We start from the raw sequence: 17,177 nt of genomic DNA on the forward strand, positions 1-17,177 counted from the left end.
TTTCATTTTCATAATTTCATGTGGATCTTTCCATCTTTTTCTTTAACTAACTTGCTCATATTTCTTATAGCACAATAGTATTCCATTGCAATTAGATACCAAACTTGCTTCAGCCATTCCCCAATTTCCAAATCTTTGTCACTACAGAAAGAGCTGCTATATTTTTGTACAAATAAGTCCTTTCCCTTTTTCTCTGATTTCTTTGCAATAGAGACCCTTAGGAGTAATACTGCTGGATGGAAGAATGTGCACTATTTTATAGCCTTTGGGGCATAGTTCCAAATTATGAAGCTTTCTTTTTACAAATGATATTATATGTGCAGTTGCCTAGATGACTTCATTAAACTGATTTTCATAATCGATGGCATTACTTTCTGTTTATTGAATTAAAACCTGTGATTGAAAACCAGTGAGATGAACAGAGTTCATTCTTATGGTTATAAAAAAATAGGATCGTCCTCCTAATTATAAGGCACATTGTCAGTGATAAAATTAATCTTTATGGTTGTAAAGTGACTGAAAATTGCAGTTTGACCACACTAAGAATATGGATTTATTTTGTATGTACTCATACACACATGTTGTTTTTCCATAAGAATGCCTTCCTTTAGGTGAGAGATTTTATCATTTCTTTTCGTAGGCATCTTCTTATTGATGCCATGGTCTACCTAGACTTTAAGCATGGTGTCTCAATAACCAGACTTTGATTTAGGGCCCAAATTTTGGCTCCTCTTTTGGAAGATGAGGGAAAAATGGTTTTGTAAATATGCTTTTAAACTAAAGAAGCCATCAAGAAAACAGTGATCAAGTCAAAGGATTTTGAAGGTCATTGTGAAGTTCTAATTTCAAATAACACATTTGAAGAAATGGCTGATTTTTAAAAAATGAAAAACAAACTGAAACAATAGTTTCCAAAGATTTATTGAAGCATAATAGGTTGGTCAGACACTGGCTGGAAATAAAAAGCAGTTTTATTGTATTCAAAAATGCTTCTTAAAAAAGTACTGTAGCACAAGATATCATTGTAAACTAGATTTTGTTGTAAACTTTCTAAATCTTTTACAAGGGTCAGTTCATAAGAACTAAAGCCTATTGCATTATAGCTATCCAAATCTATCTTGCGCTCTTGGAAAACTGCAGAAAGGCACTTAAAAGCTGTTTCTTTAACATATGGAATTCTCAGGTCTTCTTGCTGGTAAGATTCTACTGCAGTCTGCATGTACTTTTTTATTCCAGATCATCATGGTGTTGAGAAGTTTCATTGATGACCTATTTTTTTAAAAGGAAGAAAGTTAAAAACTCATAAAACAACTTAGATTTATTTAGCACCAGGGATGTCAAATCTCAATTCCCTTGTAATAAAATGGACATTGATGTTTTTAATCCTTTCCACATCTCTCTTAACAAATTTGGGAAGGTAAAAGAATATTAAAGAATAAAGAGCTGAGCTGAAAGTTGAATTCCGTTTTGAAAAAAATCTTTATGCTGGCCAAAGGAATGGTATAGATAATGTTATTACTTCTAAAGTGTTCTTTCAGGAGGGATTCCTCCAGTTATTTCCAGATTAGTTATGAACAGTAGAGATTGAATAATTGAAGTGACATACTTTTTGTCAATTTGCATATGCTTTTCATGGAGTGTTAGACACTTACATAGCCAAGAATACAGATTCGTTTTTATGGTGGTTCTGAAAGATGCTCAACAGTGCACACAATGAAAGCACACAGGAAAATACATATATTGGACACTTTGGTGTTCTCGTTTGCCCTCCCTTTCTTCACTCAAGGTTCAAATGCAATTCAACCATCAAACACGTGCAAATGTTTAGACAGTTCATTTAACTCATAGATTGCCTCAAATCCCCTGATAAGAATTAGGCAAATGGAAAGGCACCATGAGGCACCTTGCACTACAGGTAGGAGGTGATTTGCCCTATTCTAGGAGTGTTACTAACTGCATTTTACCAGTAGAAAACAAGACTATGGCTCCCTAATCCACCTTTTTTCATGCTTCAACTCTTGCTATAGACTTTCACAGATGCAATAAAAGTGGTACAAGTTAAGACCACTTCCCTCAAACCTTCAGCTACTCTAATTTTATCTCATCAGTTATGCTTGGTTGAAGACCCCAATTTTAAGAGGTTGGATTTTAACAACTCAAATTATACATGGAATCCAAGATGAATCAAAGTCAAAAGGGCCCCCTGTGGCATCCTTTATATCCCTTATTTCCATTTCTAAATAGCCAAATGCTGAGTCATTGCATCACATCTTTATATCCAGGTACCACTTAATGAATTGGTTGGGTATCTGTATGGGATAGGAGGAGAGGAGACTCCTACTTTCTCTTGAGAATCTGACTTGTAAACTTATACCTTAGCTCTATCTGGGTGATAGTATGACTTGCCAGCCTTTTAGTCCTTCCCCTAACTTATCCATTCCCTGAATTCAGAGGACACCAACCTACCTGTCCATCTCTAGTTTCCACAGTCTTGATTAGGAGTGTTCTCTTTGAATGGGTGTCAACCAAAGGGAGTGAGTCAAGGTTGGTTTCTAATGAGAGGAAGAAAAAAATGAAATTTGAATGCAATATAAGAATTTTAATTGAAGAGTTATGAAGCTTATTTTTTTTTACAATTGTTTGGTACAGTCCAGTATACTTATTCTCCATTAAGAAATCTAAAAGCTTTAAGTTGTGCTTTAAGAGCTTTTCATTAGGGGGCAGGTAGGCTCAATGGATTGAGAGCCAGACCTAGAGACAGGAGGTCCTAGTTTCAAATTTGGCCCCAGTCACTTCCTAGCTGTGTGACCCTGGGCAATCACTTAATCCCCATTGCCAAGTCCTACTCTTATACCTTGGAACCAACACACAGTATTAGTTCCAAGACAGAAGATGTGAGTTTAAAAAAAAAAGAAAGAAAGAGCTTTTCACTGGTTTAAAAAACCTACATTCCTAAACCATGGTGGCATCAAGAAGGTATTTAGGTGGTTCAGCAATGAACACTTTCCATTTAGGACTTTGCTGTATATGCACAGCAGAAAACAAATAGTTCTAGACTCTGGACTTTAGGGGGAATTTGCTCTCATATGTCATTATCAGATCCATTCTAACAAAAGATGGCCTTTCCCAGAAAACAAAATGGTCCAATGGTTATGAGCTGTTGACTTCTTTACAAATGGAAAGCAAGTACTTACCTCTCAGATTCAGGGAAGAAAAATTTGGAAGAGGCAGCGCAATTCTGTAAGAAAATAAAGCAGGAGAAGAGTTATGTTACCACAACTTTAGTGAAGGCTGGCTTTAGGGAAAACCAGACTTCTAGGAGATGATCACATTACAAAAAAGCCTAACTTTCCAAAAGCTTACAAAGGAACTCTTTCTTTAAATCACCTCTTTGTTGCAGATGGGTACAATTCTGCCCCCCAGAAACATTCTGAACAAGGGAAGCCCATCTATGCACACAAATCCACATTCTTTACCTGCTCTCCTCTCCCTCCAGCAGTTTCCTGTAGGTAGCAATCTCAATATCAAGAGCCATCTTGACATTCAGCAGATCCTGATATTCACGGAGGTGACGGGCCATTTCTTCTTTCATGTTCTGGATTTCATCCTGCAGGCGACCAATAGTGTCTTGGTAGTTAGCAGCTTCAACAGCAAAGTTCTCCTCCATTTCACGCATCTGGCGTTCCAGGGATTCATTCTGCAAGAAATGAGAAAGACCTTTCAATATTAATTCACAGAAATACACTAAGATTCCCAGTTGATAGCTTTTTGGCTTAATCTTAATAGTTTCTTCACATTGCAGAAATCTGTGCAGTTATTGTCAAGCACAAACATGAAGAGATTTTTTTACCCAACAAGTTGAAACTTTGAAGACTACAATAAATAACTTTCTTAGAATATTATTTATATAAGGGGAAAGGGGAGGCAGAATACCAAGTCTCTTCTTGTTAGGAAAGATTCATCTAAGAACCAGGATTATGGATTTCTAGTCTAGTACTAACTTGAGTTTATTCTGTCATATCAAGTATTTTGGATTAAAAAATTCAATATCTCCTCATTCTGAATTCCATTCCATCACTATTCATATTTCTCTGCTGTAAATTAGCATCAGACTGACCATTAGATACCTTAGGAAGAGATGTGAATGTTGAAATCTCCCCCCACTTATGGTTCAGATTACTCATATTCAAGACATCTTTACATAGGACACCTGCACTATGCCAACAGAACAGAATGTCTATTATTCAACCAAGGGATTTGCCTTTCAAAAAAATGGTGACAAGCGATATATGAATATAAAATTTAAATATATAAGATTTTATATATAAATATACACATATATAAATGTATATTTATATGTATGTGCACAATAAGTTGATATATTATAAATCTTATATATATAAATTATATATAAATATAAATATATTTCTATATAAATATTTATTTATATATTTATATATATATATATATATAAATAAATATATATAAATATAAAGGAGATAGTCCTCTAAGAAACTGTCAAATTTATGTTAGGATAAAAATGGAAGCCAAAGCCAAATGTCACCCCTTTCCCCCTTAAAACTACACTGTACTCACAGTTCCTTTAAGTGCATCCACTTCACAGGTGAGGGACTGCACCTGTCGTCGGTATTCATTAGATTCTTGCTTAGCCTGGCGCAGGGCATCATTGTTCCTATTAGCAGCTTCAGAGAGATCAGCAAACTGTTGAAGAAGAAATTAAAAACTGAATTTGTGGAGAGATTTAGAAATGTATGCATCATCTTTCCCTAGGAGGGACGCTTTCCCTTTTGTCTTTGTATCCCCAAAATGTATTAGGGAAGCCTAGGTTCTTCGTTAATGCTTGATCGATTACTGCCTAGTTAAATTATATTCAAGCATTCTGTCAGTTTCCTTTCTTTGTGTTTTAAAGGTATCAAGTTATCTGGTTTTGTACAACTTAACTCTGATACACACCCAGTTCATCTTTTCCTTGAGCTCCTGATGCCTGTGTGTGCCATTGTTTGTTTGTTTGTTTGTTTTGTCTGGAAGACTGAAGAGTCTTAGCAGGAAAATGTAAAAACTAAGCACAGTACAAACAAAAATTTAAATGTTTGTGCACAAATGGGAAAAGGCAACTCTTTTAAAACAAGGTTGAGATTATGCCAGTCGGAGGGAGAAGAGGTAGGGGTATTGACTAACATTTTTAAGTATGCATTATTTGATCACTTCATTCCAATAAATAAAATATCTTGAGGATGTAGGCTTTGAGGGGTCCATTTATTTTTTAAAACCCTTATCATCTGTGAATTGGTACACTATTGTATACGTTATAAGCAGGAGGAGAGATAAGGGCTAGGTGATGGGGGTGGGGTTAAGAGACTTGTCCAGGGTCATATATCTAGGAAGTATCTGAGGACAGATCTGAACCAGGACCTCCTGTCTCCAGACCTGGAACTCTATTCTCTATGCCATCTAGTTGTCCTAAGGGGTCCATTAAAGTAAAGGGCCAGGATAAGGTACTGAAAATTAATGGGATGTGGTAGAAGACCAAAGAAATTTTCTTTCAGTGGAAAATGGCTACTGGAGATCTCAGAAATAGTCCTACACATGAGTAAGCACTACCATAGGAACTGAGAAGCACTGGCTGGTAACCAAGTCTTCTCAAAGTCTAGTTATTTTCCTTGGTAACTCATCACGACGATTCAGGCTCTTACTTTGGACTTGTACCACTCCTCAGCCTCCTGAAGGTTTTTGGCGGCCACACTTTCATACTGCTGACGGACATCACGCAGGGCTGCGGTGAGATCGGGCTTGGCAACATCCACATCAATCTGGATGTGTTGCTCTTGAATCTGAGCCTGTAGTTCTTGGATTTCCTGGAAAAGAATGTATGAGGAAATCAACAATTCCACAGATGCCATCACTATCCTCTCCCTCCAATCATGTCAGGGGACTCCATTTACCTCATCATGAAGTTTCTTCAAGAAGGCAATCTCTTCTTGCAGGGATTCAACTTTACGCTCCAGGTCTAGACGCGCTAAGGAAGCGTTGTCAACATCCTGGCAAAAAAAAGAAAAGTTTCAACAATTATATTATGATTCCAATGAACAGATTTGAGAGGACTTCCTCTAACACTGGCCTTGAGAACCTACGTCCAAGGTAATCTTATAACTTTAATCATTTTATATTAAGATTTCTGGATGAGATCCAAGGGAGACCTCATTAAGACCTCTATAAGAAAGTGCCCTGCTAAGATTTTTATATAGTCTGCTAAATAATGTCCTAACAGGATGTTAAATGTATAATTACACAAAATTACTACAAGTAATCTTTATTATGTTCATCATGTAGATGACCACTAGTTTTCTTAGTAAAGTATTGAGCCTGGAATCAAGGAGATTCAGATTCAAATGTGGTCTCAGTCCCTTACTACCTTACCTGTGTGACCCTGGGGAAGTCATTTTACCTCTGCCTTCTTTAGTTTCCCCATCTGTAAAATGGAGTTAATCCTAGGACCTACCTCTCAGGTTTGTGAGGATCAACTGAAATAGTATTTGTAAAGCTGGAAGGTGCTATATAAATGTCAGCTTTTGGAATTATTAAGTATTATTAAGAATGCCTTTGTTCAAAAAAAAGAATGCTTTTGTTGTTTCAACCAGTACTTCACTGCAACAGATGCTGCAGATGTTCTAGGAAGCAGTTATACACACTCACTTGAAAATGAGCCTTTTTAGGTTAGCATTGCCCGAACTCATCTCAAACATCTGGGGTAGCAGCTAAAAAAAATTGGGTTTCAAAGGTGAGATCTTTTTCTACTTCATGGAATCAGAATGGAAAGAGATCTGAATTCCTATCCATTCATGTAGTGGTAAGAGGTGAATTCACATCCCAAATCAAATACTTATTAGCTATATGACCCTGGGAAAGTGAATTCACACAATTCACCCACCATATACAAACTGAGGATAATCACATCAGCAATATTTTATCACATTGGTTTGTTATATGGGAAAAGTGCTCTGTAAACCTTCAACTCTTTCATAAATGTGTTATCTTTGATTATAGAAATTGTTATAAAGGCTTTGTGATAGAAAATATTAACTGAAATTAATTAGAATAGACTCCATTTAAGGAACATGTTGGACAACAAATTCCGTTTTTACATCTATGGATTATAACTTTTAAAAATACTATTATATTCTGCCATCTTAGAATCCCTAGTTTTCTTCCAAGCTTGACCCAAGTGTCATCTTCTACATGAAGCCTTTTCTGAATCCTTTTCCCCTGCTCCCAGCTGTCTCCAAGTTAACAATTCTTTTGTTTTTCATTGCATATATGCCTACAGATGTACATTTTCCTGAGAGAGTATTAAGTGTTTTAAGAATTGTGATGATCAGGTCTCTAATTATATTGGCAGCACCTAGCACAGTGCTTAACACATAGTAGGTGATTAATAGAGGCTTGCCAATTGATCTATCTAGTCAAGTTGCTTAAACCTTTTTAGTTCTCATTTGCAAAATTTGTGTCATTTACCTAAATGATCTTAAAGGCTCACTTCCGAATTTAAAATACTCTGACCACTTCATAAACCTGTAAATCTTTTCAAGCCTTATACTATGCCTCCTCCTGGCTATGCATGAAATCAAGTGAAAACCTAATATATTTCATTGAAAATTCAATTCACATCTGAGTGGACCACTAAGTCCAAGATTAAGAGGATTCTCTGAAATAATTAAAACAGGCAGATCTTCAAACGTATTCAACAACCCTATGATAAATACCCCAACTGTGTCAGCTATAAAGTTGTATGGGTTTTGGAGAAATGCATACATCCTGTGGAATCTCAGACCTTCCCTAAATCATGAAATTGTGAGAGTGATGCGCAGAATAGCTACTCGGTCCCTTAATGATGGATAAAAACCAAATGGTCCCAGACAGCTATTCCATCATTATCTCTTCCACTGAAGTGACATTTATAGTCAGTTTAAAAAAATTTAAGGAGCCTTTTTTAAAATTCCACAGAGATTTTTAAGATCAAGTTTCATATTATAATGGTAAATCTACAAAGTACCAAGGATGAGTAGTGATTAGATATATCTACTTTTCAAATTTGCAACAGACTAATAATAGCTAGTATTTATATAGCACTTTAAAGTTTGTAAAGTGCTTTATAAATGTCCTGTTCTATTGTTCTAACAACTTTGGGAAGAAAGTACTAATATTATCCCCTTTTTACAGAAGAGGAAACTGAGGCAAACAGAGATGAAGTAACACAGAACTATTAGGTATATATGCTAAATTCGAACTCAGGTTTTCCTGCCTCCAACTCCATTGCACCACCTAGCTGCTCTTTTCCCAAGATCTTTTTTTGTTTATATATGGAACACTAACATTTCAAGACTGATTTTTAAAAAAGCTAGTACGTGTCCTAGCCCAAGTCTTTTTAAATATATATTTTAGGTACCATTTTGTTTTCAAGGATTTATGAGCCTTGTCTGGTATTAAAATATTCTACCTCTGGATATACATTGTCACTGCAAAGAAAAGGGCAAGTAATCACCTTCAATTCATCTTTGTTCTGTATCTCCTGTTTGGCCTCTGTGCTGCACCCATTCTTCTAAAACACCTTAAGGGTGTGTACATCCTTTTCCTTCCATGGGTTCAAGACAGTTACTAGAACTTGTTTCAGAATGACTGTTTAAAATGAACTTCATTCTTACTCTAAAAAACAAATGTGTTCATTGCTGCCTAGTGAAGACTTACCTTCATTTGTTTCATCATATAACATTTAATAACTCCATTTGTAAATGGTTACGTTTCCTAATCAGAATGTATGATCTTGCAGTTAGATGGATTATTCCTTTCCCTTCAGAAATGTGTACATTGCATACTTTAAGAAATAGTTGGAGAATGTTTCTATTCTACAAAATTCAGAGATTCTTGTAATATTTTCATTGGAAAAAATCAACTTAATGTCTGATGAATAAAACAAAGATCCAATTATGAGTGGGGAAAAAAGGCTTGTGTTCTTCAGCTCTGAGAATAGTTATGGAAGACAGTTTAGTTTTCCTCAAATAAAAGTGTCAAATGAATCAGTCTACAGGATTGAAAATAACATTAAGTTCATTTAAGTCATGAGAAAGAAAATGTCACCTATACTACCACTGAAATGATAGCAATCTACTCTAATGCAGAGCTGGCTAATTGGGCACTCTTATGATTTCTTCCTATTTAAAAAAGTGCTTTTTCCAGATCTGAAAGGGCTTTTTTTTTTTCAGATCCTTGTGGTATACCTATGAAGTCTAGAGGGCAAGCACTGGCTCCATTTTAAAAATGGGGAAATGGAAGAACAACCTAAATGACTTGCCAAAGTCGTATGGTTATGAAGTAGTGACAGTATTAGAATCCAGACCTTCTGAATTCCATTTTTGCACATTCTTCACTATACTGCTTCTCTAGCAATGAATGAATATCTGGCTGAATCTACCAAAGACTTAAATGGTGGGTGATAATTAAATTCTGTCACCAAACACTTGCTATCATCCATTTATAAGTGTACCAGATAGTGCCACTCATCCTTCAAAAATAACAGCAATAGTTCATTTTTCTATAATATGTCATCACTGGATTGTCTATAATTTGGCAAACTCACCGGTTTCCTTATATACTCATAACATGAAGGGAGGGCATTTTTACCCTGAAAATGTGATTTGCACACTTAAAAAAAAACACCAAAATATCACCAGAAGGTGAGACTAACGAATTGATGCAAGTGAATGGAAGTGTGATTAAATCATCCAGGATCATAGCTTTCCTGCCAACTCTCTCTCTCTCTCTCTCTCTCTCTCTCTCTCTCTCTCTCTCTTTTCTTAACCCTTACTTCCCATCTTAGAATCAATACTATGTATTGGTTTTTAGGCAGAAGAGCAGTAAGGGCTAGGGAATGGAGATTATGTGACTCACCCAGGGGCACACAACTAGGAAGTGTCTGAGGTCAAATTTGAACCCAGGACCTTTGGTCTTTAGGCATGGCTCTCAATCCACGGGGCAACCTAGCTGCCCCCTTCCAATTCTTCAAAATAGAATTTCATTACTCTATCCTCCCTTCCCCATACATTTCTAAATGTATGATTTCATAATATAAGGGACTTTTGAGGCCAGCTGGTCCAACCTCCTCACTTTACAGTTGAGAAACAGACTGAGGGAGGCTGACTAGGCCACCCTGGTAGGATACCTCAAAAGCAGGATTTAAATCCCCAACCTTCTGATTTCAGAGCTTTTACTTTTCTCACTAGTCTTCACTTAACAGCTTAAAGTCTGGTATAAGTATATGTATGTGTGTGTTTCTTGGATCCAAATGTCCTGAAGTAACTAGAATAACTCTTTATTTAACAATGAGTTTAAGATATACTCTCAAAAGTATACACATCAACTAGAAGTTTAAACTAGCAATCATTCTGTGCTTCATTTTCAATAGTCTTGGGCAACCTCAGATTTCTCAAAGTTCTGTAGCATCGCATTTATTTTGAAAATGTCATCTGAAACTCAAGTTTAACTTGACAGGGGCTTTTTCCCCCCATTCACGCATGAAGGGACCTTTTCAAAGAAAAACTTTCCCAGAAAAGGGCATTACAAATAAAAAGAAGGAAGAGAATTCCTTTCTAGACAAGCTCTGGCTTATGTTCCTTTAAAAATCCTAACATCCTATCTAATATCCTGTTCAGGTTTAAGTATAACTTTCGGGTATAAAATAGTTCTCTCCAATTAAAACTGTGCTTCTATGATTACATATCCTCTTAGAATGCAGCCTGTTGCAAGCTTTCCCTGGGAACACAAAGGCTCCTATTCTTTCTGTCTGTGGCGACCCTACTTGCCAGCATGCTTGTATCTACATTCCATAGTGAATCCCATAGAAACCATTAATGCTCTATAGCCAGGAGGGCAGATGGCTCCTTTACCCCTTATAAGATAACAAAATCATGGTGGACAGGAGCCCTTTGTTTATGCCCCGTCTAGTTTATTAAACAATAGAACTTCCCTTCCTCCCTAGCCGCCCCCTACTCTCATTTCTACTTTGAATCTATTTATTCACAGCAAGTTCTTCTTAAAACAACATTTATTTTACACTTTGAACCAGTGTTGCACTCCTTTTGGCCCGGATACAATTCAAAGATGGCAAACTTCTTTTACTTCAGCAAGTCGCAATCCAACTCAAACTAGGCTTGCTCAAAATCTGAGCTTCAGAAAGCGTGGGGGGAAATGGAGACTGCTCCATTCTTTGAAAACTTGAAACAAAAGTTAAAAGCTGAGGAGGATTCTATTACTATCCTTTGTATTCTCTGGTGACACCCAGGCAAATCCCCCAGTTCCCCCGGCTCTCGCATTTGGCACCTGGCCACCACTAGAGGGCTGAGCCAACCGACTGGAAGCTGCCCGAAGCAGAGTTTGGCTTAAGGACCAACTTTTAGAACTGCGTGCGGAATGGGCGAAGGTGCCAGGAAAGAAAGGCTACAAACCTGTCGGAAAGATTGCAAGGTGCTCTCAGCTTCCTCTCTCTGTAGCATCTCCTCTTGCAACCTGAAACAGTGACACATCAACCCAAGAGGAAGTGGGAAACCGCCAGCACTGCTGGACAAGCAGCCACACCCAACCACCAAGCCAACCCTTCCCTCTCTTCCCTCTCCCCCCCTTCCTCACCCCACTCCCTCCCCGGAAAGAGACACTTCTCTATAGACAGCCAGCTTCGGCTTTTTCTAATCAGCTCCTTCGAGTGAGTGAGTGGGAGCTGCAGAATCTCAGGGACGGACTGAAGCGGGCCCTAGAGGGGCGCTCAGATTTGCATGCCTACGTGGAGCAGCTAAGAGAGTGTGGATCTGGCCCGTGGCGTCACTCCCTTTGTCTAGCTTTCCTTCCTCCCCTCACCCCCCAAGCCATCTTTTCTTTCCAAGACTCTCCAGACAGGAGGCAGGGAAACTTAAGGAAAAGTTAGTGGGATTCTCTGAGTCTTCCAACTAGGGGAAATAACAGTGAACAACTTTTTAAGCGATTGCCTAGGCAGAATAGTGGGAGGATTCGTGGGGAGCTGCTAGGGATGTAGGGGCGGGGCGACCTCAAAACAGATGCCAAACCACAGTCCCCTACTTTTCTTCCTCCTCCACCCCGGCCTCCCACCACGCCCTAAGGCTAAGGGCGGGGCAGCCCCAGACCAGGGATGGAAGCTTCCCCATCTGCATCCTTTCTCCTCCCCAATTACGGGAAACCGACCAGGATAACTGCAAGACCCCAGCAAGCAAGCGTCGCTCTTACTTCTCTCGGAGTCGCATGATGTCCTCGGCCAGGTTGTCCCTCTCCACCTCCACCCGGGCTTTGTCGTTGGTGAGCTGGTCCACCTGCCGGCGCAGCTCGCGCATCTCCTCCTCATACAGGTCCCCCAGGCGGGACTTGCCCTGTCCCTTGAGCTGCTCTAGCTCGGCCAGCAGGATCTTGTTCTGCTGCTCCAGAAAGCGCACCTTGTCAATGTAGTTGGCGAAGCGGTCATTCAGCTCCTGCAACTCCACCTTCTCGTTGGTGCGGGTATTCTTGAACTCCGTGTTGATGGCGTCGGCCAGGGAGAAGTCCACGGAATCCTGGAGCAGCCTCACTCCTGGGATCGGGGCGCTGCTCCTCAGGCGCGCCGCCGAAGAGCGCGTGGCGTACACGGCGCCCGGGGAAGAGGAGTACACGCTGCGGGTGGTGCTCGGGCGGATGGCACTGCCCAGGCTGTAGCGGGTGGTCGAGGTCACGTAGCTGCGGCTGGCGCTGGGCCGCCCGCCCGTGCTGCTACCGCCAAACATCCTGCGGTAAGAGGAAGAAGACACCGATCGGTTGGACATGGCTGGAAGGCTGCTGGGGCTAGTGGGCAGTGCCTGCGGCGTGGAGCGCAATCGAAAAGGAGAGGCGCGGTGGTGGCGGTGCTAGCTGCAGCTGGACGCAAAGACCTGGGCGACTGGAGCAGCAGAGAGCGGGACCCCGCTTTGCTAGCGATACTTATATCAGTAGAGGGGGCCCCTGCAGCTGGCCAATCCCCGGCCACTCGCCAGCCAATGGGGGCCCAGAGTGAAAGGACAGAGTAGGGAGGGAACGGAGAGGGGTGTGTGGAGGGGTGGGGTGAGGATGGGCGGGGGTGCCGCCCTTAGCCCTCCCCCATCTCCCCCAACTGGGCGGAGAGCCCAATCCCGTTACTTCTGAAGCTGGGCTCGGAATCCTGCTGATTACCCCCTACAGGAGAGGGTGATTCTCACCTTTGGGCACAGTAAAGACTTGGGGGAAAAACTTAGAGAAGTTGAGAGACCCACTCGGGACTCCAGATTGAAAAAGGAGGAGGGCTAAGAAACTCTAACAAAGGGGCGTGTTAGGAGGAGTTGGGTAGAGCACCTGGGTTTTCAGCCAAAGGGGCGAAGGGGAGGCGTGAAGAGCCAAAAGGACTTTGCCAGGAAGGACCATAATAAAGAGAGACCCTTGGCCAAGTGGGAGGAGGGAAGGAGGGAGAGAGCTCTCTCCGAGGTAAGGAAAGACGGCAGCGAGAAAGAGAGCTTGAGATTTGGGAAGAGGGGGCGTGTACTTCCAAAAATGAAGTTCTTGGGCCATTGTTACTTCCCTTTTGTGCCTCCCGGAAGAGGAGGGATGGGCTCGGTTCTGCGAATTCATTCATCCTGCTGGGCTGTCGTTTGCGTCTAGGGACCCTGCAGGTTTTGTCCGGAATCGGACGGTCTAGAGTCGCAGGGAGGATAGAAAGAATGCAGGGGGAGGGAACCGTGAATCACTGGAAATGAATCACTGGCCTTTGGTTGCTTGGAGAGGTTCGTCTCCAACGCCCAGTTTCAGAAACCGTTAGATAAACTCGACTCCAGTCTTCTTATCCTGGGCTGAGCGCGCGCATTTTCTACAAAGTCTTCACCCAACTCATAAATAAGTAGTTTGCTCTGAGTTGTAGCAGACAATGTCTGTGTGCCCTTCCTTTAACAGGCCCCCTCCTTCCTGGGTATGGCGCCATACCCTTGAGTTCTAAAGAGGGCTTTGCTACAGAACGAAGGGGTGTGGCCCCGTTCTTCCTAAGAGGACATTTCTGTCAGTGTGAGAGTCTGGGGGTGGGTGGGGCGGGTGGATTAGGGGATATCCACCTTGTACGTAAATGGGAGGGGAGAATTCACTTTGGAAGGGTCCTCCTTTCAAGTCTGTTTTTCTGGGTAGCTTTTTTCCTTCCATGAAAGAAACCTTTACAACGATCTGAAAGTTTTATGTAAGAATGAAATCATAATAATTTACCCCTCCTCTCCAGAAACCCATTTCAAAACAGACTTTTCAAAGGCAAGTTGAGTTGACTGATTTTTAATTGTGTAGTAATATCCAGAAACCATTACAGAAGCCCAAATAAAGCTCTATTAGAGGATTAATGAAGTATTATTCTTAAGGCTAGATTTAAATAAAGAATTATTTTAAATGGAAAGCAATTATAATAGAAATGATGCAATGGGGATGCTTCCAATAACTTAACATTTGATTTGAGAGTAGCACAATACATTCATTTCTCATTTTAAAAGTGCCACAGGTTTGGAAAAGTGATATGTTTATGAGCAAACATAGAACATTACAGTTCCTTCTACTAATTGGCTATAAGGTGGCTTGGGGGGGGGTGTCTGAAATCATGGCATTAAGGTATGAGCAAAGGATCCCAGTCCAGGACACCAGAGGTCCTGTCATGGCCCCTTACTAGGTAAATGACAGAAGCTCAATATGGTGTTAAAGATTAGTAAAACAGCTTAAAAGTGTTTGCACTGTCAATCTAAGGCAGTTAGAACCAGGGAGACAATGGACACGAGGTAACAATTTAAAAGCTACCATTATTCTAAAGTTTTTAGAATGATTTTAATTATTGAAATCCTTGAAAGCAAGTACTACAGAAATGAAGTAAGTGCACCTCGATGCTTCAGGGATACCCAGAGAAAAAAGTAAGATCTTATTCTCATTTTCTCTTTGGATGTAGAAAGTTACCTGACATTTAAGGAATGTGGTTCAGAACTAAATAAAGAAGTTGATTATAGGCCTCTTTCTACAAGCCTCTTTCAGTCAAGACTGTAGTTTGCTTTCCTCATTTCAGTTAAATTGGGCAAATGGAGCTGACAAGGTTGAGCTGTGAGAGCATTTGGAGCACCAATCTTGTACTGTGGCTTTCTTTATTTATGCTTTCACTGAGAGGCGAGGGTCACACGAAAAGAACATTCCTGGGGCTCACTGTACTGGCAGATCAGCCTGTGTTCCATGTTACCATCCTGTTTTCTGAGAGTTCTTTATTTTAACTGCTGCTTGGGAAATGTAAGCCCATTGTGAGGTTGTCTGGAACCCTTGGAATGAAAAAAGTCATCTATCTCTCTTTAAAAGGAAGAAGAGAGGGAAAGGCTTTAACCACCCTATAGAAGAAACTACCATTCCATATTATAAAAAATGCTCAGCCCAGTTTAATATTATGTACCTCCTGGGAACTCTGAATGCTTACTGACTGACTCACTGACTTCCTGAATAAGCTGAAAAGAGAGTTTTGTGAGACTTGGAAGTATTATTTTAAAAAGGACAGGAAAGTCAGCTTGCATCGCTACGTGACCAGTATCCTTACTTCCACCATCTCTCTTTAACTGACTGTAATTTACACACACACACACACACACACACACACACACACACACTCACACATTTTTCCCAATTACATGTGAAAATAATTTTCACATATATTTTTTAAGTTGTGAATTCCGATTTTTCTCTCCCTTTCTTCCCCCTCCCCCCATTGGGATGGCAAGCAATTTTATATAGGTAATACATGTGCCATCATGCAAAACATATTTCCATATGTCATGTTGCTAAAGAATACAAACAAAAAACATAAAAATAAAGTAAAGAAGAAGTATACTTTATTCTCCCTTTAGACTCTATCAGTTCTTTCTATGGACATAGCATTTTGCATCACAAGGCCTTCAGAATTGTCATGGATCACTGTATTGCTGAGAATAGCTGTTATTTGCAGTAAATCACTATACAATATGGCTCTTACTATGTGCAGTGTTCTCCTGACTGCTCATTTAACCTTGTATCAGTTCATATAAGTCCTTCCAGATTTTTCTGAAAGCATTATGCTCATCATCTCTTATCACATAATAGTATGCTATCACAAGCATATGCTACAATTTGTTTAGCCATTCCCCAATTGATAGGCATCTCCTCAATTTCCAGTTCTTTGCCACCACAAAAGCTGCTGTAAATATTTCTTTAACTTTGGGCCTTTTTCCTTTTTATATTACTTTGGATACAGACTTAGCAGTGATATTGCAGAGTCAAAGAGTATACCCTTTTGAGCATGGTTCTAAACACATCTCTGGAATGGTTGAATCAATTCACAATTCCAATAGTGCTTTAATATTCCAATTTTCCCATATCCCCTCCAACATTTGTCATTTTCTTTTCTATCATATTAACCAATCTGATAGATGTGAGGTGGCATCTCAGAGTTTTTTAATTTGCCTTTCTCTAACCAATAGGGATTTAGATAATGTTTTTATGTGGCTATATAGATGGCTTTGATTTCTTTGTCTGAAAACTGCCTGATCATATCCCTTCCCTCCATTCTGTTTTCTCCTGCTTAATCTTCTCTTTAGTTTTTCCTTGTTCCTCCTTGGGGACAAGTACCACCTCCCCCAATCCAGCCTCCCTTTAATCAACTTACACTGGTCCTCATAACCCCTTATCCTCCTGCTTCAAAGTAGGGTAAGATGGATTTCTATACCTGAGTGTTTATGTTATTCTCTTTGAGTCAATTCCAATAAGTATAAGCATTTCCTCCCCTTCCCCCACCATAAAAGATATTTTGTGCCTCATTTACATGAGCTAATATACCTCATTCTACCTCTCCTTTCCTGTTTTTTTTCCAGTGCATCCCTCTTTCCCACCCCTTAATTTTAGTTTTTTATATATCTTTCCATCTTTCCATCCATAGTCAACTCATAGCTATACCCTTTGTCTGTATACACTCCTTCTAACTGCTCTTATTAAAGTTCTTAAAAAAAGATAAAGGTCTTAGAATTAACAGGTATCATTTTTCCATGTAGGAAAGTAAAGAATTTAACCTTGTTGAATCCCTTGTGATTTCTCTT

The 17,177-nt window shown here is 39.9% G+C and overlaps 1 protein-coding gene across 1 annotated transcript; it reads right to left on the minus strand.

Annotated features, from left to right (window-relative positions):
- Positions 1–905: 905 nt before the first annotated feature.
- On the minus strand, positions 906–14,427 carry VIM (vimentin). Its single transcript, XM_001368200.5, has 9 exons — positions 12,307–14,427; positions 11,517–11,577; positions 5,964–6,059; positions 5,715–5,876; positions 4,597–4,722; positions 3,477–3,697; positions 3,195–3,238; positions 2,467–2,552; positions 906–1,269 (listed from the first exon to the last, which is right to left on the minus strand). The coding sequence occupies exons 1-9, from the start codon at positions 12,870–12,872 to the stop codon at positions 1,228–1,230; spliced, it is 1,404 nt and encodes a 467-aa protein (XP_001368237.1). The 5' UTR covers positions 12,873–14,427; the 3' UTR covers positions 906–1,227.
- Between the last annotated feature and the right edge of the window lie 2,750 nt (positions 14,428–17,177).

This window comes from Monodelphis domestica, chromosome 5, assembly GCF_027887165.1.
Source record: "Monodelphis domestica isolate mMonDom1 chromosome 5, mMonDom1.pri, whole genome shotgun sequence".
NCBI lineage: Eukaryota > Metazoa > Chordata > Mammalia > Didelphimorphia > Didelphidae > Monodelphis > Monodelphis domestica.

Coding starts and splice junctions, on each gene's coding strand:
- VIM (XM_001368200.5), bottom strand. CDS start 12,872: ATGTCCAACCGATCGGTGTCTTCTTCCTCTTACCGCAGGATGTTTGGC. Junction 5,877..5,963: donor TGAAGAAACTTCATGATGAG/GTAAATGGAGTC, acceptor ATTCTTTTCCAG/GAAATCCAAGAACTACAGGC. Junction 1,270..2,466: donor TGGAAACTAGAGATGGACAG/GTAGGTTGGTGT, acceptor TTAAAAAAATAG/GTCATCAATGAAACTTCTCA.